This window comes from Mustela erminea, chromosome 10 (genome assembly GCF_009829155.1).
Source record: "Mustela erminea isolate mMusErm1 chromosome 10, mMusErm1.Pri, whole genome shotgun sequence".
In the NCBI taxonomy this organism is placed as follows: Eukaryota; Metazoa; Chordata; class Mammalia; order Carnivora; family Mustelidae; genus Mustela; species Mustela erminea.
Window position 1 is genome coordinate 108,242,115 of NC_045623.1, and position 23,291 is coordinate 108,265,405.

Genomic DNA, 23,291 nt, shown 5'->3' on the forward strand with positions numbered 1-23,291 from the left:
GATGGGAAGTGGTGGGAAGAGGCCTCTGTCAAGATGTAGGGAGCGGGAGCTCTATCTCTGAGATAGGAAAGCTGGCTCAGAGCTGCTCCGTGGTCTCCTGGCAGGCAGGGGCTGAGGAGCTCCGAGTCCGGGAAGGTTTCTCTCCCCTCTTCCAGGATCTAGGCCGCCCCCAGCCGCAAGCCCTGATCTTTTGCACTGGACAACTACAGGCTGACACAAGGGTCAAACTGCAAATGGGAAGGCTGAACCCACAGCTGGTCCCACTCTGCTTCCCTTACCAGCAGCCAAGCCTGCCTGACCCTCCCCTGCGGCCTCGCCCCCTCAGGGAAGCAAGAGTTAGAAGGCAGACCTGGTACAGAGCGCCTGCTGTGCATCGTCGCCATCCCCACCACCGTCACCATCACGGTCAACTTCCTCACCATCACCACGGTGATCAGCACCACCTCCACCACCACCATCATACCATCTTCACCAGCATCACCACAGTCACCATCACCATCACCACCACCACCACCACCATCATACCATCTTCACCAGCATCACCACAGTCGCCATCACCGTCACCGTCACCATCGTCATCATGATACCACCATGGCCTCCACCATCACCATCTCCACCACAGTCGCCATCCCCCCCAGCAGCAGCAGCAGCACATCATCACCATCATGGCCGTCACAATCACCACCGTCACCACCACCATCACCGACTTAGCAGCAGCAGCAGCAGTAGAGGCCACCATAAGAGAAGCAAAGCATCTTGAATAGAAGAAAAGCGGCTTTGTTTCAGTTCTTTTAGATGCGGTTTGGTAACAGGAGGACAGTCTCGGGCAGAGCAGGGCGGGGAAGAGCCCTGGAGTCTGGGCTGATGGGCTGAGCCTTACTGTCAACTTCTTACGTGGCTTTGGAAAGTCACAGCTTCGCGCCTGCATTCCCACTGACAGAGCAGTGACCCTGACGACAGCGAGGAAGAGTGACGCTCTTTAAGTTCTCCTGTGACTTGTAGGTATGATGGGAAGACATAAAAACACTAACTTCCTCCCAGACTCTCCCACCCACCACGAAAAGCCCGGCTGTAAGGCAGTCAGCAGACATCGGGGTGTCTGGAAGGTAGGAAGAAGACGGCTTGCGAGACGTCCCTCGGCTTCCTCGTGGCCTCCCATGCGGTCCCCGGCAGCTGCTGCGAAGCCTCCGACACAAACCCTTAGTGGGCACAGACTAAGAAATCTCCGGGGTAAGTCTGTTCCCAGGGAGAAAGGAATGACCTAAAGACAAAGGAACTTTTGGAGAGTTTCCTCGGTCCTCCAGCCAGACACCCCCGGAGAGCCACGTGGCCACGTCCGCGGTTCCACCCGGCAGAGCAGGAGCTGATCAGGGATCCCGTCGCACGCCGGCCCCACCCCACCCCTCCCCTCCCGACTCCTCACCTCCCGGCTCTCCACCCCCGCCAGGGCCGTATTGGCTTCCGGAGGTGAGCCGAGCCCCCAGCCCCACTGGCATTAACGAGAGGGCGGAAGGAAGTGTGGGCGCAGGCTAGCTGACTCTCTGGTCCCCCTTCCCTGCTGTCTGTGGCACTCGGCGGGGAGCTAAGCCGCCCCCCACCCTGAGCGATGAAGCAGTGTTGGTCAGCGCCTGCTTCCCCGGGAAGGTGCGGGCGGCGGGGGAAGGAGCCGAACCTGCGCCCCACCTGCCTGCCCCGAGGCCGTGTGAGTCAGGGCCCCCATTTCCGGGGTGCTCAGAAGCTCAACACGCGCCTGTCAGCCCTCACGCTACACCCCCCCGGGGGATGCCTACTGCAAAAACAGATGAGCTGGTGTCCAGAGTCTCGGGACATTCAAAACACCCAGAGCGCCGTAGAAAATCCTCGCCACGCCAAGAGCCAGGAAGCCATCGGCCGAACGAGAGAGGACAAGGCCCAGGGCCGAGCGCCGCCGCCGCCGAAGCAGGTGCTGGAGTTCTCTGCCGGCGGTGCGCAAGCAGCCGTTACCGAAATGGCTCAGGAGGCGATTGTGAATTCCCTTGAAACAAGTGCAAAAATGGAAAATCCCAGCAAAGTATGAGAATTTACGAAGCAAAGAACAAATGATCACACGGAAAAATAGATCTGAAATAAAAAATGTGCTGGAGGACCCCGTGGGCGGAAACCGGTGGATTTCAGGGGAGGCGCGTGGAATGGGCCGGACCTGAGCAACAGAGAAAACCGAGCAACAAATGAGGGGAGTCCCAGGGGCCTGGGACGGGGATAAGGCCGCTGACTTGTGTATCCTCAGAGATGCGGACGGAGAGAAAAGAGTGGGACTTGGAAAAGTGTTACAAGACGGCAACTGGCTGGCTCAGAAGATTAAGCGTCCGACTCTTGATTCCGGCTCAGGTCATGACGTCAGGGTCCCGGGATCGAGCCCCGCATCGGGCTCCCTGCCCAGTGGGAGTCTGCTTCTCCCTCTGCCTCTGCCCACACTCTCTCTCTCTTCTTCTCTCTCTCTCTGAAATCAATAGATCTTTTTTTAAAAGTTCTACCAGAAATAATAGCACAAATTCCCAAATTTGGCAAAAAACATAAATCTACAAGATTCAAGGGATGCCTAAATCCCAAAGGATCAACCTGTAAAAATCCACAGCAAGACACACCATAATGGGGACTGCAGACCACGAAAACCCCCAAGGGTGGCCAGAGAGAAATGGTGCGTGACCGACAGGGGCCGTGATCAAATAATTGGGGGTCTCTGGTCTGCAGCCACAGGCCACGGAGAAGGGCCACGGAGAAGGCGCTCATACCACATTGCCCAGGTGCTGGAAGGGAACAGTTAGCCGTGGACTCCATGTCCGGAGGAAACGTCCTTCAGGGACGGAGCAGAAAGACGGCGTCCTCAGATGACAGAAAAGGGAGAGACTTGGTCACTAGAAGCACCTCTTAAGGGAAGACCACAGGAAGTTCTCTAAAAGGAAAGGAAATGATCGTGGGAACGTGGAACCTCAGAAGCACAAAAGAACATCAGGTTGGGTTAAAATGTGGGTAACCGTATTGTAAGGTACTCTAACGAACTCCTAAATCATTTGAGGGCAGGAGGAAAAATCGTAATACATCGGAGGTTGTTCTCAGACGTGTGTAGCAGCAACAGGACATCCTCTTGTAAAATCTGGGAGGCTACAGGGGCCTACACAGAAGTAAGCTTTCGGCGTCTCACTCTGAGTGGGAAAATGTCCCAACGGGTAGATTGTGGTGTTCCCCTGGCGCAGTCACCAAGAAATCAATACGGCACAATTTGCTGAAAATCCTTATCAATAAATCAAGACGGAATCCCAAAAAACCTCCAGCCAGCCATGGGAGGGCACGAGAAGGGGACCAGGAGACAAAAGAACGCAGCCGTGGGATGAGGGCGAAGGTGTGGCTTCGCTCGCGAAACCTCCGCACGCGCCGGCTGGAAGGCGGAGACTGGCCCCACGGACTGAGCAGTGACCCGGCCACCTGCTGTCTGATGGGCACTCTGCGCTCGCATCAAAGACGACCCTGGCGGCCTGACAGCGGGGGACGAGGAGCCCACACGCGTCCGTAGATGGGTGTGTCCCACACATGCTGAAATGTCCTGCGATGCGGCCCTTAAGACCCCCCCCCAGCCCCGCAGCCCTCCCCACGCCCTCCGGCCCCTACCAACCCAAGGTGTCTGTCTGTCCTTTCTCCGTGTGCTCGTAATCCCAGTAAAAGCCGCATGTTCGCTTCCACGAAGCGTGCAGAGACGTGCGTGGGGAAGTGCCACTGTCTTCTTTACCAGACGGGAAGGGGACACCCTTCTGGAAAGACTTCTCGGTACTTTCGTTCTGTCCCAGGATTATGTTGGGAGAACTCCACCCAATCTATGTGGGAAGCTCCCTTTCTTCAATCACTCAACCATGACTCTTTGATGGCCGTTAACTTGGTCTCCGGGATTTTACTCCAGAACCAGGCTGTCAGCATCTTTGCAAGAATCACAGTAATCTGGTAGGGGGTGTCGACGCTCCGTGACCCTCCGAGCAGTGGGGGCGGGGCTGCTGGCGGGTCTCGAACAGAGGACAGCTGCGCCCCTGCCCGGCTCCGTCGGCTCGGGCTGCGGGCTCCGGCCTGCTTCGGGCTCCAGCCTCGTAAAAGCCACAAAAGCCGGACCATACTGAAGACCCACCGCCGGCTCTCTTGGCCCCCAGAGCAGGGAGCACTCCTGTCGGTTCCTGTCCCCGACCAGGGCTGACTGTCCCAGACCACCCCAGACCCACGTTTTTTTAAATGGAGAGCCCAGGGCCCTGCTTTTGGGACCAACTCTGCAGATGGAAACAGCCTCGACTCCTAACCCAGGGCTTTCTAGGGACCAGGGGGTGGGGAAGCCCCTTAAAGGGGGTTCATGACCACGGTGGGAAATTCCTCCAGGGCCACCTAGAATAAAGAGCCCGACGTCACGACCAGAGGCTGAACACGATTTTGTCCTTTATTGAACACCCTGTCGGCACCGAGGGGCAAGCTCGCTGCCCACACCCACCCCTCGCCCTCAGCCCCTCAGAAGCACCTTCTCTGAACCACGGATGCCCCGAACTCTTTGAAATCGGCGGAGGTGACCCACATCTGCTTGAAGCTGCTCAGGGAGGTGACGATGGAGGCCCCAATCCACGTGGAGAACCACCTGTCCGGGGGGGCCGTGATCTTGATGGGGGTCCCTTTGGAAGCGAGCTGCTCCAGCTCCCTCAGAAGACGGTCGTCGAGGCCCTGGAACAGAGTGGTGCCCCCAGACAACACGATCTCCCCAAAAAGGGTCTTCTGGATGTCCGCATCACACTTGGTGATGCTGCAGGAGACCATCTTCGAGAGGCCCGGGTTCTGGACGCCCAGCTGCTCGGGCGCGAACAGGGCCTCGGGGGCCTGGTGCAGCTGGTCCCCGACGTAGATGACGTTCCCGTCCGGCAGCTTGTACTCTCTGAGGACCTCCTCCGGCCTCCGCGACAGCTCCTTCTCGGGCTCCAGGGCCACGTAGCACAGCTTCTCCTTGATGTCGTCCACCAGGGCCTTGTCCAGCACGCACGGGAAGGGCCGCCCGCTCGCCAGCAGCAGCCGCGTGAGGTGCTCTGTGATGTCCCTTCCCGCCACGTAGAGCTTGGTGACGGCGTGGGGCAGGGAGTAGCCTTCGAAGATGGGGACGGTGCAAGTGACCCCGTCCCCGCTGTCCACCACCAGGCCCGTGACACAGGCGGAGGCGTAGAGGGCCAGCACGGCCTGGTCCGACAGGTAGAAGGCGGGCACGTTGAAGTTCTCAAACATCATCGTGGCCATCTTCTCCCGGGCCTCCCTGGGGTTCAGGGAGGGCTCCGTCATGAGCACGGGCCGGTCGCTGGCCTTCACCCCCAGCTCCCACTCGAACAGGTGTTTGCAGAGCCTCTCCACGTCCTCCCAACGGGTGATCAGGCCCCGCTCGATGGGGTAGCGCAGCTGCAGGACCTCCCGCTTGTGCACGGCCTCTTCCCCCACGAAGTACTTCTTCTGGCTGGCCCCGGCCGAGGACATCTTGAACTTGGGGTACCCCACCACGGAGCTGATGACGTGGCGGGGCCCGATCTCTCCAGAGAGGCCCGCTTTGCAGAGCCCGGAGCCGTTGTCAAAAATCACAGCGGGAGACTCCAGCGCGTGCGGATTAAACATGCCTGCAGCGTCCTCGTCCTCTTCGGGCTTCTCCAAAACGCAGGCAGAACGCCGTCGGGCCACTTTGTGACGCAAGAGGCCTCTCTGGAAGCCCGGAGGGCGCAGGGTTCCGCTGCTCTGCGGCGACTCCCCGGCAGGCTAGCAGGCGGCCGGCCCGCGGGGGCCCTCCATCCTCACCGCAGGTCTGCCCTGCTCTCAGGCAGCCCGGGGGGGCCGCGGCCCTTTCAGGGGTGATGGTCCCACATGTAACAATCCAGCCAAGCAACAATTGTCCTCAGCCAGTGGCAGAGGGCCTTTGGGGCAGGGGGGCTCTGGGGCCCCGTCGTCCTTCCCGGGGAGACTCCAAACGGCCCAGGGCAAACCAGGCCCACGGGCACTCTTGCGGGGCCTGGGGGCCGAGGAAGGGCTTGGAACCGGGGACGCAGCCCGGCCCAGGCCCACACGGAGGACTGGACTCTGCTGAGCGTGGCGTCCCTTTGCTAAGAAGAGGGCCCAAGCCAGACACGGGTGCGGGTTGGAGGAACGTGTCCGCGAGCCACCACGGCAGGCGTCAGGATGTGTGGCCTCCCCCAGGTAGCCCTTGGGGATTTGTCTTCGCTGCACCCCCACGAGCCCAGGCTCCCGTCCCACAGGACAGATGCAAAGCAGCAAGCTCTCGGCCCGCAGGCTTCCCTCCAGGAAGGCCTGGCCCTGCTCTGGCTTGAGGTCAGGGCCCCTCGCTGCTCTCCCCAGCCTGGACGCGTTGACACAGAGCGACGGGCAGTGATGCGTGGGGTGGAGGGCATGACCTCTGACGACGGGATCTGAGGTTCCCAGAGCGGGTCACCCCGTGTCTGTGGACCGTCACACGGTCAGCCACACGCACTGAAGCCGGCTCAGAAATGACCAGGTCAAGGAGGAGCCCGGCAGCAAGGCGGCTCAGGCGCAAGGCTGCGGGTCAAGCCCAAGGAGCCAGGCAGAGGGCCACGCGGTGGGGCTCCCAGAGGCCCGGGCCAGCAGCCCTGAGCCCTGGAGGGAGGGGGTGGGCCTGGGAAACCCACGTTTACCTGATGACCCCTCCCCTCCCGGCACATCCAGAATCCCCCTCGGGTCCAGCTCTGTCCCCATCCCGAGAACCCAGAGAACCCCCCCCCTCCAAAACCCCCAGCCTCGTCCACCGGGGTGTGTCCTGCTGACCGTTCTAAACCCAGCGGATAAAACAGCAGCGTTAGTAGTGTGGTGTGGACCCCCGGTGTAGGTGTGTAATCTGTACGTGCACTGTAGACAAGTGGCGGGTATGTGAGTTCATGGGCACATTCAGGGCTAAGCCCTGGGTAAGAATCAATAAAAACTTGGCCTTGGGGCATCTGGGTGGCTCAGTGGGTTAAAGCCTCTGCTTTCGGCTCAGGTCATGATCCCAGGGTCTTGGGATCAAGCCCCACATCGGGCTCTCTGCTCGGCAAGGGAGCCTGCTTCCTCCTCCTCTCTCTCTGCCTGCCTCTCTGCCTGCTTGTGATCTCTGTCTGTTCAATAAATAAAATCTTTAAAAAATAAAAACTTGGCCTCGTTGGACATTGTCCTTGAAAGGACACCTCCAGGTGGACACTGAGTCCCGTGTGGGGCAGGATGAATGCCGGGGATGGCCCCTGACGGAGTTGGCGCCGCCCCCAACGGTCGTCAGTGGGCCCCGTAGGGGATCCAGGATCTGGGGGCCCCGACATCGAGGGGAATGTGTCCCTGCCAGGCTGCTGACCAGGCGCTCAGTGGAAGGCGGTGTCTCGGGGTTCCAGCCTGCTGACATCACAAAAGGCCTGTGAATCTGGGGTCTCGGGAATTGCTAGAATTTTCTGATTGTCGCCAGACACTCCAGGCGGAACCAGGAGGAACACGCTCTCGGGATTTCTCAATGTTGGCCCCAACAGGGCCCACACGTCAGCTTCAGACCCCGGGTCACCACACACCAGTGGCACGTGGGTGTGTCCCCGTGGGCCGGGGCTGGCTGGGGACATTGGGCGTTTTCAGGAGGGACAGGGGAGGAGAAAAGGACCAAGGGTGAGGCACAGCTTAGATGGACCCGTGGGCGCCGGCGCGTTCTGTGGCCGCCGGGCTCCCTGTCGCTCTGACAACACACAATCGCCGCATCCTGCAAACCAGGCACACCTGACCCACTCACGCGCAGGTCACACAAGCACACGCCCACCCCCCGGCCCCTCCCTGAGCTCCCCAGACCAGCTCCCCGGTCAGCACCCCCGTTAGGTCCGGGACAGGTCTACCTGTGGCCAAACCTGGGTGGCTCTCCGTTCTGTGACCCCCGCCGTCCCCACACAAGCTGAGACCCTCAAGGACACAGCTGGGCCGGTGTCCGGCCAGTGGTTCCAGTAAAGCCACCTGAGCGTTTCCGGGACCACTTTCCCAAATGGGTTCCCTGTCCTCGCTGAGTCTGAGAGATGTGCTGCCCCTTGTCGGGGGCCTGGCACCGCCCAGCCCTGCCCACGACCCCGGGCGCTCATGGCCGTTGGGTGCTGTGTGCCGGGGGTGGGGGTGGGGTGGCCGGGGAGCCGCCCTCACTCTGCTCTTCTCTGCACACTTCGAGACGCGACCCCAGCCCGCAAGCGCCTTCCGCACCGCCTGTCCTCTGTGGGCCGGCCGCTGAAGCCTGGTCCCGGGCTGGGTGGTGGCTTCTGCCCCATCAAGTGTCCACGTCATGGGGAGAAGACCCACCGCCAAGAAGTGGGCCATGCTCCGGGGGCGACAGCGCGTGGCCGCTGAGAAAAACCAGTGGGTCTACGAGCCATCGCCTACGTGAGGTGGTGCTGGTTTCCAGCTCCCAGCCGGGGGCAGAGATTCCAGCCCGTGCTGCTCCGGTGCCTGGGAACCTCCTCTCTAGGCTGGTCTCCTCCTCACGTCTGAGGCCGTCGTGGAAACAACCCCCCCTCCCCGCCCGCCGTCCCTCCCACCGCCTGGGTCTGCAGGTCTGGGAGGCACAGCACGCTTCCTGCGCAGGTGTCCGTGGCGGGGCCCATGGCACCCTGGCCACGTCAGTCGAGGCGCTGCTCCACGTGGCTGAGTGTTGGCTGCAAGGTCGTGTTTGCTGTTAGCACAAGGACATCACCCTCCTCAGGCTCCGGCTAGAAGCCCGTCAGAGGCTGCCCTGCCCCCACCCGGGGTCAGCCATGCCTCATAAATCGCTTGAACGAGTTTATGGGCGAACTAGCTGTAAGTCCATCTCCCTCCGCAGGGCAAGCCTCGCCACCGCGGTGGTTCTGGAGGGCACTCGTTTCCGTCTGACACAGGAAGGCTCGCTCTTATTTCTGGTCCAGCAGTCATGCCCAACGGCAGCCCTCCCCAGCCCCTGCACGCCCCCCGCCTGCCGTGCCCTTGGAGGAGCCCCAGCCCTTGGTGGGAGGTGCACAGCCCCTGGGCAGTCTCGGAAAGCTGCCAGGCATTTAGACGGGAGTGGGCAGGCGCGGACCTGCTGGGGACCCCTGCTGCCTACTGCCTGGGTGCAGCGTGACTGGGCCACCCAAGCCCTGGGCTGGGGCCGCCCTGGCTGTCCCGTTGGCCCTGGTTCCATCTGCCCCTGGCGCCCAGAGCCTCAGCCAATTAGTGACCTACAGACTGGGCTCATTAGTTGGGGCTGACATCTGGCGCCCAGACTCTTTTGTGAGGATCTGGTCTGGTGTCGGCCGGCAGCCTGAAGGAGCAGGCCAGCTCTGCAGGTGACAGCACGGGCACCGCTCCTGCACGAGAGAGCGAGCTGTGTACAAGTCCACGGGGTCTGTGGGAGTCCGGGGGCCACAGGGGCTTGTAGTGTGTCCCCAAGTGTCTTCCCTTTCACCTCTTTGTCCCAGTCATCCTCAGGGAGCTCAAAGCTCTGAGGGCTCTTCCTGGTGCCCTGGCCCTTTTGAACCTCTGGGATGGAGCTTGTGTCACACACCCACTCATCCATTTTTCCATCCACCATCCAACCGTCCACACATCCGCCCACCAGCCATCGATCCACAGTCCATCCGGCCATCCGTCCGTCTGTCCGTCCGTCCGCCTGTCTGTCTGTCCGTCCATCCGTCCGTCTGTCCGTCCGTCCGCCTGTCCGTCCATCCGTCCATCCGCCTGTCTGTCTGTCTGTCCGTCTGTCCGTCCGTCCGCCTGTCTGTCTGTCCGTCCATCCGTCCGTCTGTCCGTCCATCCGCCTGTCCGTCCATCCGTCCATCCGCCTGTCTGTCTGTCTGTCCGTCTGTCCGTCCGTCCGCCTGTCTGTCTGTCCGTCCATCCGTCCGTCTGTCCGTCCATCCGCCTGTCCGTCCATCCGTCCATCCGCCTGTCTGTCTGTCTGTCCGTCCATCCGTCCGTCTGTCCGTCCGTCCGCCTGTCTGTCTGTCCGTCCATCCGTCCGTCCGTCCGTCTGTCCGCCTGTCTGTCTGTCCGTCCATCCGCCTGTCTGTCTGTCCGTCCGTCCGTCCGTCCGTCTGTCCGCCATCCAGCCATCCCTCCACCCACCGTCCACCCATCCGTCCAGATACCCAGGCCTCCGCCCACCATGCATCCATCTGTCCGCCGTCTGTCCCCCCGCCCAGCCCTCCCCCGCTGACCCCCCCGCCCTCCTGTCCACTGACGCTACCTCCCTTCCATCCTCACTTGTCTTTGTCCACCTCCTTCCCCGGTGACCTTCAGGCTTCACCGAGCCTAGGGGTCTCCACAGCCGACGGCATGGCCCCCGCGAGGTGCTCCCTTCCGGCCAGCTGGGTCAGAACGGCACCTCCCAGTGGCTCCTCTCTCCGTCCCCCATGAGTGTGACACACTAAACTGGGCTGCATGGGCAGAACTGGCTCACCGCAGCCAGCACGACCTCCACAAGCCAGAGTCCACGGGGCAGGAGGAAAGAATTGGTGCTGAGCTGACAGGCTCTGGGGAGCGCCCGGCAGAGCCTTCCGTGGTTCAGTGCGGAGACACTGCGGGGTGGGAAGGCGAGGCAGACCAGGTCGGGGGAGAGGCAGTCTGGCGGGGGACACAGACAGTCAGCCCACACCATGGCTGTCCTGTCCATCCCCTGGCAGCAGGAACCCACAGGCAAGGTCGCCGAGGGCCAGGCGAGCAGTGGCTCGGCAATACTGTCCGCGGGCTGGTCTCAGAGCCTCCCCCGCCCCCGCAGCGGCTGGGCAGGTGGAGGATGCGTCCAACCCAGGCCACGGAGGAAAGGGAGAGAGCCCGGACTTGAGCTGCCAGGAGGCAGGAGAGCAGATGGGGGTATAGGCAGAGGACAGGACAATCGGGGCTGGCCCAGGCTCCACCCACCCCCAGGGAACAAGGGACAGGCTTGTGAACAGCAGCATCCTCCAACCCTAGAATGATAAATCTCCGGGTCCCACGCTTCTCCCTTCACAGGACAGTGCCTGTGTGTGTTGGGGGGTGTGGGGTCGGGTCCTTCCTGTACCCGACGGAGGCCGGAGAGGCTTCAGCCCCCGCGGGACTGAGTGGAGGTGAACGGAGACAAGAGACAGCTCTGGACGTGGCACCTGGGGTCCTCTGGGTCAGAGCAAGCGCCCGCCCGGAGACCGGCTTGTGCTTTACCAGACTCACTGACCTTTAATCTCTCTCCAGGTCTTGCACTGAACACTGTTCCCTGGGCTTTGGGTGTTTTAGACGCTCACACACAAGGCCCGAGTTGGTATCCGGGCTTGTCCACATCTGCGTGCTTGGTGTGTCCCTCCGGGGCTAGATTCTGACTCAGGGACCCCCCACGGCCGAAGGCAGGCACGTTCGCGGTGAGGACTGAAGCTGCCAGGGTCGGAGTCCCCACTTTTGAAGGATGAGGGTCCCGTCCGTTCTGGGTTTCGTAAAGCCTCCGCATGGGAAGGCAGAGCAGGGCTGGTTGACATCGAGCTGCCCACTGTACGCGTGACCGGAGCCCACAGGCCAGGCAGCTTGACCCACAGACGTGCATCAGCCCAGCCCTGGAGGCCGCGCTCCCTCTGAGGGCTCCAGGGAGGGACACCCCAGGCCTCCATCCAGGCTCCTGACGGCAGCAGAGATCCAACCCCTTCTGGCACTTACCCTGCCTGCATGTGTCTATGGCCAAACATCACCGTCTTACAAAAAGCTCTAATAGTGGATTAGGGCCCCCCCAACGGCCTTGTGTTAATTCTGTCATCTGCAAAGACCTTCCTTCCCAGAGAGGCCACATTCAGAGCTCTGGGGTTAGGGCTTCAGGCTCAGAACTTGCACCTGCCCGCTGAGGACTGCACGAGCCGGTGAGGAGGCGGGGCCCAGTGGGCATTGGGCCAGGGCGGGGAGGCTGCGCCCCGATACAGACAGGGACCAGAGTAGTCACCTGTTGCTGCGCAGCAAGTTAACATGAAACACAGCAGCTGAAAACAGCCAGCGGCTCCTACCCTGAGGCCTGCGGGTCTGGAACCTGGGCTCCACTCAGCACGGTGCCAGAGGCTGGGGTCCTCTCGAGGCTTGGCGGGGAGGACCGGGTGGGGCTCAGCTTCCAAGCTCCCACGCGAGGCTGCGGGCAGGCCTCCGTCCCTCACCACGCGGGGCCTCTCGACAGAGCCGCTCGCTTCCCTTAGAGAGAGAGCGCGTGTGAGCGAGCGCGCGTCCCGGTCGGCCGCCGCAGCCCTTTTATACCGAATCCTATTCCCACTGCTGTTCTCTGTGGTTCAGGAGCCCGGGATTGGGCGGCATGCAGGGGCGTGGGCCAGGGGGCAGGAGTATCGGGGGCTACGTTGGAGGCTTCCCACATGGGGGCCATGGACCAGAGCGCTGGGACATCACCAAGCACGGCCTGTCCGGCCTCAGTTTCCTGAGCCGTCCGCAGGGACGCTGTGTTCTGGGGCTGCGGGTGTCCACAGAGAAGGGGACAGCATGGCTGGGGTCAGCTGGCTGGCTGGGCACCACCTCTCTTGGGTCCCCGAGGCATTGGCCGGGGCTTCCGACGGCCATGGCTGCTTGTTCTCCGTGCTTCGAAATGTCACATCCGGACCTGAGACGTCGTCTCCCACACACCCCGATGAGCCATCTTGGGCCCCTTGCCACCGAGCATCTGTGTGGACACTCACCCCACCTGCCCAGACCCGCGGCCTGGCCAGCGGTAGCTCCCGCCGTGTGGCCCTCAAAACAAGAGGGTCTCCTGCCCCCTGCTGGCGCCCAGCAGAAGTGTCAGAAGACCCGGGTGTCTGGGGGGTGTCCCTGGAACAAAAGGAGGCTTGTTAGCTTCGGACGAGGCAGGACACTAGGGGAGGAAAAAAAAAAAATCAATGTTTGCTAAATAGGGAAAAAAAATCACCCTGCCTCAGTGGGGAAAAGGCTTATTTTCAAGTGTATTAAAGTGATTACCCAGAGGACAAGCCGAAGCAAATGAACAGGCGTGTGCAGTGGACAGTCATCGGTTTGCCCAGAGAGCTTCCGAGGGGCAGGGCGCACGCCCGCCCTCCAGCCGGACACGGCGCGGCTCTCGGCTTTAAATAGTTTATCACATTTTGGGGCAGCGTCTCGGTGAGGGCAGTCCCTGGAGACGCTCGGCCGACGTGTACATTTAGTCGGTGATAAATAACCGGGGAAAGCACGAGGCCCGGAAGGGTCCCAGATTTAATTCAAATAATTTAAAATCTAACGTTGAAAGAGCTCTTTGCATTCATGCGCCGTCCGTGTTTCCAGCGGGAGAGAGAAAAGGCTTTGTGCTCCGGCGGGGGCAGGGTGACGGCGGGAGCCCGCGGGCGGGGACTAACCTCTTTACCATGTGCTGCGCGGCCGCCGGGAGGGGCGGGCGGCCTTTCGGGAAGCCGGACTTGGGGGGAGGAAGATCACGCTTGTCTGTGGACTTCCCTCCGGGTGAAAGGAGTTTTGTCCACGGTGGGGCCGCCAGGGGGGCAGAGGGGGCCGCCCCTCCCCACGGAGGCCCAGGCTCCCTCCAGCCCAGGGGACACCCACTAGCCTCGGGATGAGGGTCTCCGTGTGGCGTGGCGTGCCGGGCGCCCCCACGGGGTGGGCGGGGCAGGAGGGCAGGTCCCACGGTGCTCCCCGCACAGCCACGGCCCTTCCAGGGAGGGAGCCCCCTAGGCAGCCACAGAGGAGGAAAGTGGCTGGGGGCACCCGGAGCCGGTCCCCGCAGACTGGGGTTGTGGGCGGTGCGGGCCTGAGGGTCTGTGTTTGGTTTTAAGGGGATTTGCAGAGCTGTGTGCCCGGGGATGATGGGGTGTCCCCCAAAGACGCACAGCCCCCTGGAACCTCAGATCCGGGCCTTACTTGGAAATGCACGTGATATGAGCCGGTCATTTGCCTTCGGATGGGCCCAATCCAGTGACCGGAGGACTCAGAAGGACAAGCGGATGAGAGGGTAAGGCCGCCAGATGGCACAGGCCCAGGTCGCCGTGGGGCCTCTGTCGCGAGGACCGCTGGCCATGATGGGAGCGTGTGACGCGTGACTGGGGTCTCCCTCGGAGCCCCCAAGGGAGCCAGCCCCCACGCAGCCCCCACACCATAGGAGACCACCTTGCTGGGTCTGGAAGCCCCACACTCGTGATGTCCAGCGGGACGGCCCAGGAGGGCTCACAGAGCCACGGTCCGCCATGCGGGTCGGGCGGGCCGGGACATGCATTCACCTGTACCACGACAGAGAGCGACGTCTTCCCTCGGCGCAGCTTTGCGGGGGCCCCGGCGCTCTGAGTCCCCAGACACACCCCTGCGGCAGCTTTCCCGGCAGCCTCTGACCATCCCAACTCACCTGTCAAAAATGACCCACTTTCCCTTTTCCTAGACGGTCACCTTTTCTGTTTAAGAGACCCCACGGGACCTTTGCGGGACGGCAGCCATAAGGCTACATCTGGCTGTGGAGTTTGTTCCTGGCTTGGACGGCGGAGGCCTTGGAGTGTCCTCGGCGAGGAGCGGTGGCCAGAGAAGGGCTTGGCAGAGGGAGGCTGCCCCCGCCCCCACGCCGGGTCTGGGCTCCAGGATCTGTGTCGCCTGTCCGTGACCCCCGGGCATCTCAGGCCGCCCCTGTGCATGCCTCGCCTGAGTCAGACGCGCCATCCGGTTCTGGGCAGCTGGACACAGATCCGGGCTGTGAGGGGTGGGCAAGGCCTCGCTAGAAACAAGTGGTGTCCACCCTTAACCTCAAGAGCGGCGACGTGACACGCTAGTGGCGTTCTGGGTGGGGCGGGGATGGTGGGTCTGGGGTCTGGGTGGTGCGTGTGGACGGGTCAGTGGACCTGGGCCCAGACCCCAGCTCCTGGAGCCCCCACGGGGGTTTCCTGACCCGGCGAGGAAAAAACCACAGCGGGGGCCTCGGTCCCTCGTCCTGTCCCCTGAGCGGCTTGGCGCAGCTCCCTGGGGTTGACAGCCGTCATCTGGCTTGGCACAGGTGCCCGGTGTCCACCTGCTGCCCCAGGGAGGAGGAGCCCGAATGGTCTAGAAGGCCTGCGAGTCTCCTGGCGTCGCCAGCCAGGTGCCACCGCTCCCATCCTGCGGGCTGAATGAGCTGCGTCCAGCCTGCCCAGGGGCCCGAGGCGAGCTGTCCAGTCCCAACGCCCTCCTGTCTGCCCTGGCCACTCTGCTCCCCGACACTGGCTTCTCCCCAGTTCCTCAGGATTTAGAGGCTTGTCCCTCTGCCCAGAGAGATTTTCTCCCAAATCTCCAGATGTCAGCGCCTTCCCCACAACTGGTGCCCAGCATGGTGACCGTGGACGTCGGCGTGTGTGAGAAGGAGCTCGGGCCCCGGGGGCACCGGACAGCAGCCACGTGTGGCTGGCAGCTCCCACACCGGCCATGCAGGGGCAGGTCACCCCCAGCCCTGCTGGGGCCCAGTGCTCAGGGACATACCGGGCCCCCCACGGAATCACTGTCGCCTCCTCCCACCCCATCCTGGCAAATCGGGCTCGCGTCCAGCTGTGATCCCCACCCGTGACCGGGCCTGTCTGTCCCATCATGCTCCCCAGGGGCCGGGGGCTCTGTTCTGGGGGGAGCACCATGTCCCTGAGCCACCCAGCCTAGCACCTGACCAGACAGCAACGTTGGGAAGAATGAGTGAGTGAGTGAGTGAGCAGGAAGCCCCTGACCCTGACCCGACCCTGACCCTTCCCAGAGCCCAGCTTCCAGCCCCTGAGGGGGAGGTGGGTCCCCAGGCGTGGGAGCAGGGATCTCATGGCAAGAGTGCCCGCAGGGGGAGGGGTGCCCGTGGTGGGAGGGGTGCTGCCCCGAGGAAGGAGCCCCAGCTGAACCAGTCCTTCCCTGGGTCCCACCGGCTCAGCCCCCCGGGCCTCCCGTGAGAGCAGTGACTTCCTTTCTTTGTTCGTTTCTTCTCGGGGTGGGGGGCCTTTGGCCAAGGACAAGGGTCGAGCGGCCGGCCCGGGCTCCCATCACCCACTGGACGTGGCATGGGGAGGCTGGGCCCAGCTCTGGGCAGCGGCAGCCCGGGGACACTCCTCAGCACCCGAGGCTGCAGGCTCAGCTCCACGCAGACCCCTGGGACCCAGGGCGGCCGGGAGCCTCCACACTGTCCATGTGTCATCCGTCCACGTGATGAGAGAAAGGCCGGGGCCACGCGTGGGCGGCTCAGAGCCTCTGCCCGGCAGGACGCCTGTCACCTCCGCTCACGTCCCACATGTTTCATGGCCCCGCCCCCCCGCAAGGGCCCCCGGCATGGCCAGGCAGTCAGGCGGGGTGCGTGCGTTCTCCGAGGTTCTCCACGGCTCCGCATGTGCGGGGTTGCCAACTCCCGGAACACGGGCCCTTCCTAAACTTTCATCCGGTTTATCTGAAAGTCGGACATGGCTGGCTGTCCTGTGCTTGTGGCTGCAAAGCCTCCCCACCGCTGCGGGCCGGGCTCACAGTCACGGGCTTCGTGTCTGAAGCCCCGCGGCGGGGCGGGGGGGGGGGGGGAATGTGTGGTGGGGGTTTCCACGTGGGAACCTTAAACGCGGAGAAAGATTTGCCCTGAGGCACCAGAGCGCAGCCCTGTTCCTAGGGCCCCAGAGGAAGGAGATCCGCCAGGAAGGGAACGTGAGCCAGAGCGCTCTGCCCTCGGGCATCTGTGCCAAAGACATGCCTGGAGCTTTCCAAAAGGAATTCAGCCTAAGAATAGAAGCTGCCCCCTTCTCCCCGCGCCCCCGCCGGTCTGCCCAGACTCCCAAGAGAGGGGCGCCGGGACTCGGCCAGCAGAAACCTGGAACACCCATACTGCTCCTGGACGAGTCTCACGAGATGCAGGAGGTAACCGTGACCCGCTCGGGTCTTACCACCAGCTTCCCAAGATATACGCGAGATCCGTTAGCCAAAAGAGGCCAAGCCCAAGAGGAATGGGAGCTTGATGGACGCCGGCAACTGAAGCCGGGGGTCTGCCGCGCTGGCAGGGAGAGCTCCCCATGCCCACAGCATGGGGTGGACAAAGGCCTTGGGGCGTTTGTTCGGCACAAAAGGAGCAAAGTGCAGAAGGGCCTTCCCTGTCTATTCCCCCCTCCAGTGACCCTCTGGGGATATCATGGAAGTAGTTCGGTGTGGATGAGGCTGAGGCTCTGCCTTGTGCCAAGCACCCCTGCACCCTGCCCCCCGCCGCCCGCCCCCTGTGGGAGCTGCCATCCCCCGGCTCCCCCATGCACCTGCTTCGGACCCTCCGAGGGGCTGGGCGTGCTCGGACGGCCCTGCCTCCCGGAGCTGCAGTCTGGAGGCGGAGGGGTGGGGCAGAGTGAGTTAACAAACACGCTCCAGATGGTGTCAGAGGGGCATGTACGCTGGGAAGAAAACAACACGAAACAGGGTCAGGGACAGGCTGGGCTGAGGGACAAGTTAAACCAGGTGGTCAGGAGTGTCCACACCGAGCTGAGACCCCAAAGCCAGGGCCAAGAGTGCATGGGAGACCTGGGAAGAGACCATTACAGCATGGCCAGGGAACAGCATGGGGTGGGCAAAGGCCCTGGGGCAGCAATCACGTCACCCTCCCTTGTTCTTCACTCATCACAAGTTTAGGGTTCTTCCCGACCACCCCTGACCTGGCATATTAAAGAGGTCCCTGCTAGGGACCAGCTCCTACCCAGCCAGGCTTGGTGTCCAGGCTCTGTGGGCAGGACTGGGCTGGGTTTGACATAGCCAGGGCTCAGGTGCCCTGGTTGTCAACCCCTTTCTGTGCTCCCTGTAAATGCAGCCACAGTCCAGTCCTCCCCCAGGACATAGTCACGTGGCCTCCCCCGGGACATAGTCACGTAGCTTCTGGGGACAGACACTCCCAGGGAAAGCCATAATCCCCACCTGTGCTAGTTGACCACCTGCAATCAAATGGTCCACCTCCCTGGCCTGCGCAGGGAGCAGGGCTTGCGGACCTGCCGGAGCTCCTCTCCCAGGCCGGGGTCCGTCGCTGCTGGTGGGGAGCAGGGGGCCGCCCCACGTGGACTCTCGCCTGATCCACTGCAGAACCCCCGGGAGCCCTCAGCTTCGCTGCAGAAGGACGGGCAGCTATGCGGGGTTCCGCGTCGTCCTGGCTTGTCAGAGCGGGTGTCCTGCCACAGTGACGAGCAGAGCGGTGGCGGACACCCTCGTGCGTGCTCCTGGACTGGGGCGTCTTTGGCTCCTTTGGGTCAAATCCTAGAGGTGGGATTTGGGGGGCCGCTCAGGCTGCTGAAACGGAACACCCCAGACGGGGGTCTGGAAGTGCGTTCACTTCTCACTGCTCCGGAGGCTGGAAGCCCACGGTCAAGCCTCCAGCACGTTCCATTTCTGGGATGAGCTCTTACTTGGTGGCCAGTGGTCGCCTGAGACCGTTTCTGGGCTGGAACGAGCAAGGGTTCGTCCTGCTGGGCTGGTTTTTCCTGCACGGGGATCCTCCCGCAGCACCACCCGTGGAACTTAGAGTCCAAGTCACTAAGAAAGGGCGCCCGGCCGTGGAGCAGCAGCAGCTGACCCGGGAGGAGGCCAGGCCAGGCTCCTGCAGACGCAGCGTGGAAAGGCCATTTCTCCGGGGCCACTCCTCCGGCGGAGCCATGCTCCTGAGCCAGCAACGGGGACAGGGCGTGCTCGCCACAACTCGTAGAATCCAGGGACCGGGGCACAGAGCGGGGAAGCAGGTGGTCCCATTCTGCACTGTCTGGAGAGACTCACTTCAGGAATGGGGGCTTCCTGTTCTTACAGCATCGGCCGTGTGAGCTTAGAGGGTCTTGTTCCCGGAGGACGCGTTTCCCCCAGGCTCACGGTGGGAAGAGTCCCGGTGAACCGCCGACCGTTCCAGCCGTGGACCGTACCCACAGACCAGCAGGCACCAAAGGAGCCATGGCTCTGGCGGGACGAGGGATCCCGAGGAGGGGGCTGGGGAGGTGAGCCTGCCCTCACGCTAGCCACCCCGGCGGCCCCGGCTGGCCCTCCAGGGCCCGGTTTTGACTGGAAATGGGCGAGCTCTGGGATTTGCAGCCTAAAAAGGCCCAGCAGCCAGAACTCAGACTGTCAGGTCAGCTAGACCAGGAGGTGTCCCGGCCCACGGTGTGGTGTGGGGGCCTGGAGGAAGGGCCATGCTGAGTGCTTGTCATGGCCCCAAGACCTGCCGTGGCTACGGGGCTGGCATCTGTCCCACTAGCCCCCTTTCTGTAGGAGTCCCCAGAACCGAGATCGCAGACGCTCCAGGACCCACGGCCAGGAAGGTGAGACAAGCCCGTGGCCGAGCCTGCAATGTTGAGGTCACTGGGCCCCCCCACCTGGATCTGCGGCTCCGTCTCCCCCTTGCTTGAGCGTGGGACTTGCTGTCGATGGGCGTGGCTTGCCTTACCCTGGGAAGGCACATGGCCATGACCGATGGTGACAGACCCCATCTCTGTGATGCGGCTCATGCTGGCTGGGAGGGACGGTCTCTGAGGCCAGGGGGCCAGCCCTTTCTCTGCCCCTCCCCGCAGGCCTGCCCTAACCAGCTTCCCCGAGGAGCCCCTGCAGCTGAGCCCCACAGCTGGGACACCGGGCTTGAGGAAGGGCCAGTGGCGGAGTCTCGCGGAGTGACCGGCGCGCCCCCTTCAAAGGAGAAGTGCTCCAGGAGACACTATGATAATGACCACACGCCCTCCAGAGCGAGAAAACCCTGGTGCTAATGCCAGGTCTTCAACCCAGGGGCTCTGGGTTCCTGAGCAGGCAGCTCCCCTGCCCTCCCTGCCCTTCACCCCTGCAGAGGGCTGGGAGGGCTACGTGACATGGGGCCGTGCGTGCTCGGGGAGCAGTGGCCCCTGCGGGCAGCAGTGCTGAGGAGGACGGTGTGAGCCCCCCGGCTCGGGCCTCAACCCTCACGCGTCTTCTGACAATCGCCGAAGCAGAAACAAGGCCCTGGTCACCTCGGAGCCTGTAGCTCGATCCCAGACACGCTGTTGCTTTCTAAATTTAGAGCTTATAAAATCACTAAATGGTTGGAAAGCAGGGAAAAGAGAAGTGGAATTGTGTGACCATATTTGTACGTACATCCAAGGGCTGGGGTGAGGGAGATGTGGTATTTATATCCCAGTGACTGGGATCTCCCCAAACACTTCTGAGAAAACGTCAGCCGTCTGAGCGACTCCACCACCTGCTCTGTCCTTGGTCTGTGCGGCTCTCCGGGCTGGATCTGAACCCCATAAAACAGACGCATTCTTCTCACGTCGCTGGGAGTCCTCGGCCACCCCTCCCGTCATCCCCGTCCCCCGCTTGGAAAGTTTCCTTCTACAAATGGGGCGACTTGAGGAGCTCCCGCTGCATCCGGCTCCTCCCAGGATGTGCCCTGTGTCGGTGGGGGCTGCCCAGCCAAGCACCACAGATGGGGGCTTATAGGCAACAGACGTTTGTCCCTCAAGGTCCAGAGGCTGGAAGTCCAGGGTGAAGGCACGAGAAGAGTCAAGTTCCGGTGAAGACCCTGCTCCTGGTTCATGGAGAACGTCTTCTCTCCGTGTCCTCCCACAGAGGAAGGGCCAAGGGAGCTCTCTGCGGTCTCCCACGAGGTCACTAACCCCATCGTGGGGCCCCACCCTTCACACCCAATCCCCTCCAAAGGCCCCGTCCCCTAACACCATCACCTTGGGGGTTAGGATTTCCACATATGAATTGGGGAGAAGGGGTACACAACATTCAGTCCATAACCTTTCCCTTCTAATACCTCCTGGCACCTGCCGGGGTGGGCTGACACACTCTCCATTGAACTTGGGGTCAGTGGATCTTTCACTAACTCTGAATGCTGGCAGGGAGGCCCCAACTCTAGTCCCAGGACCCCCAGGCTGCTGCTTCAGGGGAGGTGGGTGGAAGCCCTGGGACTCCAGGAACCCTGGCTGTCTACACACCCTAGAAACCCCCTTCCCCTCACATTAAACACCCCTGGCAAAAGCCACAGGTGAACCAGGGAGTCCTGAAGACCCCTGGACCCTGGTCAGACTCTCTTACCTGTCTGCATGCGGGAGAATCACAGTGTTCCCATCATGGCTTGGTGTTTCTGGCTTCTGCTTGTGGCGTTTTGGTAGTTGTGTATATGTACGTTGGTGTGAGTGTTCAAAGAGAAAGACAGAGCTCTCCTTTCCAGGAATATTCCCATCAAGATAACCCAAGAACACTCATGCTTACAAAATAGCTTAGACTTGCCAGGTAAAACAGGATACACGTCCCTTCAAAGGAGAGCTGAGCTTGCAAAAGAGTAATGGAATTTTCCAGGGGCCCAAAAATGAATAACATGACCCAAAATAGGGATTGAGGTGAGCTAATGCTGTGGCTGCCTGGGGCCTGGCTCCCAGATGCTGATTGTGATAGGAAGGGGCTTGAGATGTGCTCCTCAGACGGGGCACAAGGCCGTTCGCCATCAAGGGGCCAGCAAAGGAAGCAGCTTCTGCACAAAGCCACAGTCCCTGCTCCAGCCTCAGTGGGAGGAACGCTGTTAGCAAAACCCACCCACCGGCACATGCATACCTCAAGGAAGGTGGTCAGTCTTTACCTGGACTGAGAGAGGAAGTTTAAAAGCAAAGCCAGAACAATGCTCCTGCATAAAAGCAAAGGGAACACACAAAAATGATCAAAATCAACTTTTTAAAGCTCAAGAAATTCCTCCAAGACCTCCAACAATTAGGAGAGTTTCTAGACCTCCAACAATTAGGAGAGCTTCTGTCCATAAAATGGTTGAATCCAGGTGAGAACAGGGAGTTTTGAGGCATTTTCACTCGCCCTCTCCTCAAGAGTGTCGCGGTCTGAAGACCAGCATCATGCTGGCCACCATGGCCATGAGCAAGAGTAGCCTACAGACTGGAGGGCGGGGGTGTCTCAGCCCGTTCCTGAGAAGCTAGAAAGTCACGTGGATGTGCAGGGACATGCCCATGCCTGGAAGGACTCAAGAGGGCCCGAATCTCTCACCCCCGGCTGATCTTGAGACACTGCACCGGGAGGAATCGGAGTTGAAGGCCGAGCTGTATCCTGCCTGCTGGGGCCTTGACATCCTCAAGCCAAGTCTGCAGCCCTCATTGGCTCAAGGTGTTGGAGGAAATCCATTTCCACACATAAGATGACTGCTAAGCAAACCAAGCAGAAATCTCTGTGGCCACCATGACAAAGACAATGAAGTCTGACTTACAGACTTGGTTGAGGAAAGTAACTACATAAATAGCAGTAACAGAGCTCAGAGAGGGGGGATCTGATTTCCAGAGTTGCTGTGTTATAGTCCCTAAAATGCCCATTTCTCAACAAAAATTATCACACACACACAAAAAACAGGACAATATGGCTCATACCATGAAACAAAGCAGGTCAATAGGAACTGCCCCCAAGGCAGCCCAAGTGTTACACTACTAGACAAAGATTTAGATCAGCTGTTATATTGTGTCAACAATGCTCAAATTTTAAAAAATTAATAAATAAATCAGCTATTCTAAATATATTCAAAGAACTAAAGAAAGTCATATCTAAAGAACTAAAGGATAGCATGAGAATGTTGTTTCACCAAATAGAGAATGTCAATAGAGAGACAAAAATTATAAAAAAAAAAAAATCAAATAGAGGGACTCCTGGGTGGTACAATGGGCTAAGCATCTGATTCTTGGTTTTGGCTCAGCTCATGATCCCAGGGCCATGAGACTGAGTCCCACGTTGGACTCCCACACTGGGTGTGGAGCCTGCTCGATAGTCTCTCTCTCCCTCTGCCCCCTCACTCAGGCTCTCTCCCTCACTTTCTTTTTCTAAAATAAGCTTAAAAAATAATCAAATAGAAATTCTGGGGTTGAAAATTACAATAACTGAAATGAAAATAACTCACCAGATGGCTTTAATAGCAGATTTAAGCTGGATGAAGAAAGAATCAGTGAACTTGAAGCTAGGCAAATTGAGATCATCTATTCTGAGAAACAGAAAGAAATGAGAATGAAAAGAATGAATAAGGCCTCAGAAATCTGTAGGACAGCACACATACAATGGGAATCTGAGAATGATAGGGATAAAAAGGCAGAAATAAGTGATGACCAAAACCTTCCAAATTTGATGAAAACCATCAATCTCCTCATCCAAGAAGATCAATGGACTCCAAGTAGAATAAACCCTAAGAGATCCGTAGCTAGACAAACCGTCAAAAGATAAACACAAAGGGATAGTATTAAAGTGGCAACAGAAAAACAACTCACCCTGTAAATGAGATTACACCTGAGTTTTCATCATAAATCTCATCAGTCCAAAGTCAGCAAAGAAATGAAAAGCACCTATAGAAA

General features: G+C 60.7%; 1 protein-coding gene across 1 annotated transcript; it reads right to left on the reverse strand.

Moving 5' to 3' along the window:
* Positions 1 to 4,430: 4,430 nt before the first annotated feature.
* ACTRT2 (actin related protein T2) lies at positions 4,431 to 5,869 on the reverse strand. Its single transcript, XM_032302516.1, has one exon. It carries the CDS (start codon positions 5,650 to 5,652, stop codon positions 4,519 to 4,521), a length of 1,134 nt encoding a protein of 377 aa, XP_032158407.1. The 5' UTR covers positions 5,653 to 5,869; the 3' UTR covers positions 4,431 to 4,518.
* Between the last annotated feature and the right edge of the window lie 17,422 nt (positions 5,870 to 23,291).

Bases quoted from the DNA above. Each gene is read 5' to 3' on its own strand.
- ACTRT2 (XM_032302516.1), bottom strand. From the start codon at position 5,652: ATGTTTAATCCGCACGCGCTGGAGTCTCCCGCTGTGATTTTTGACAAC.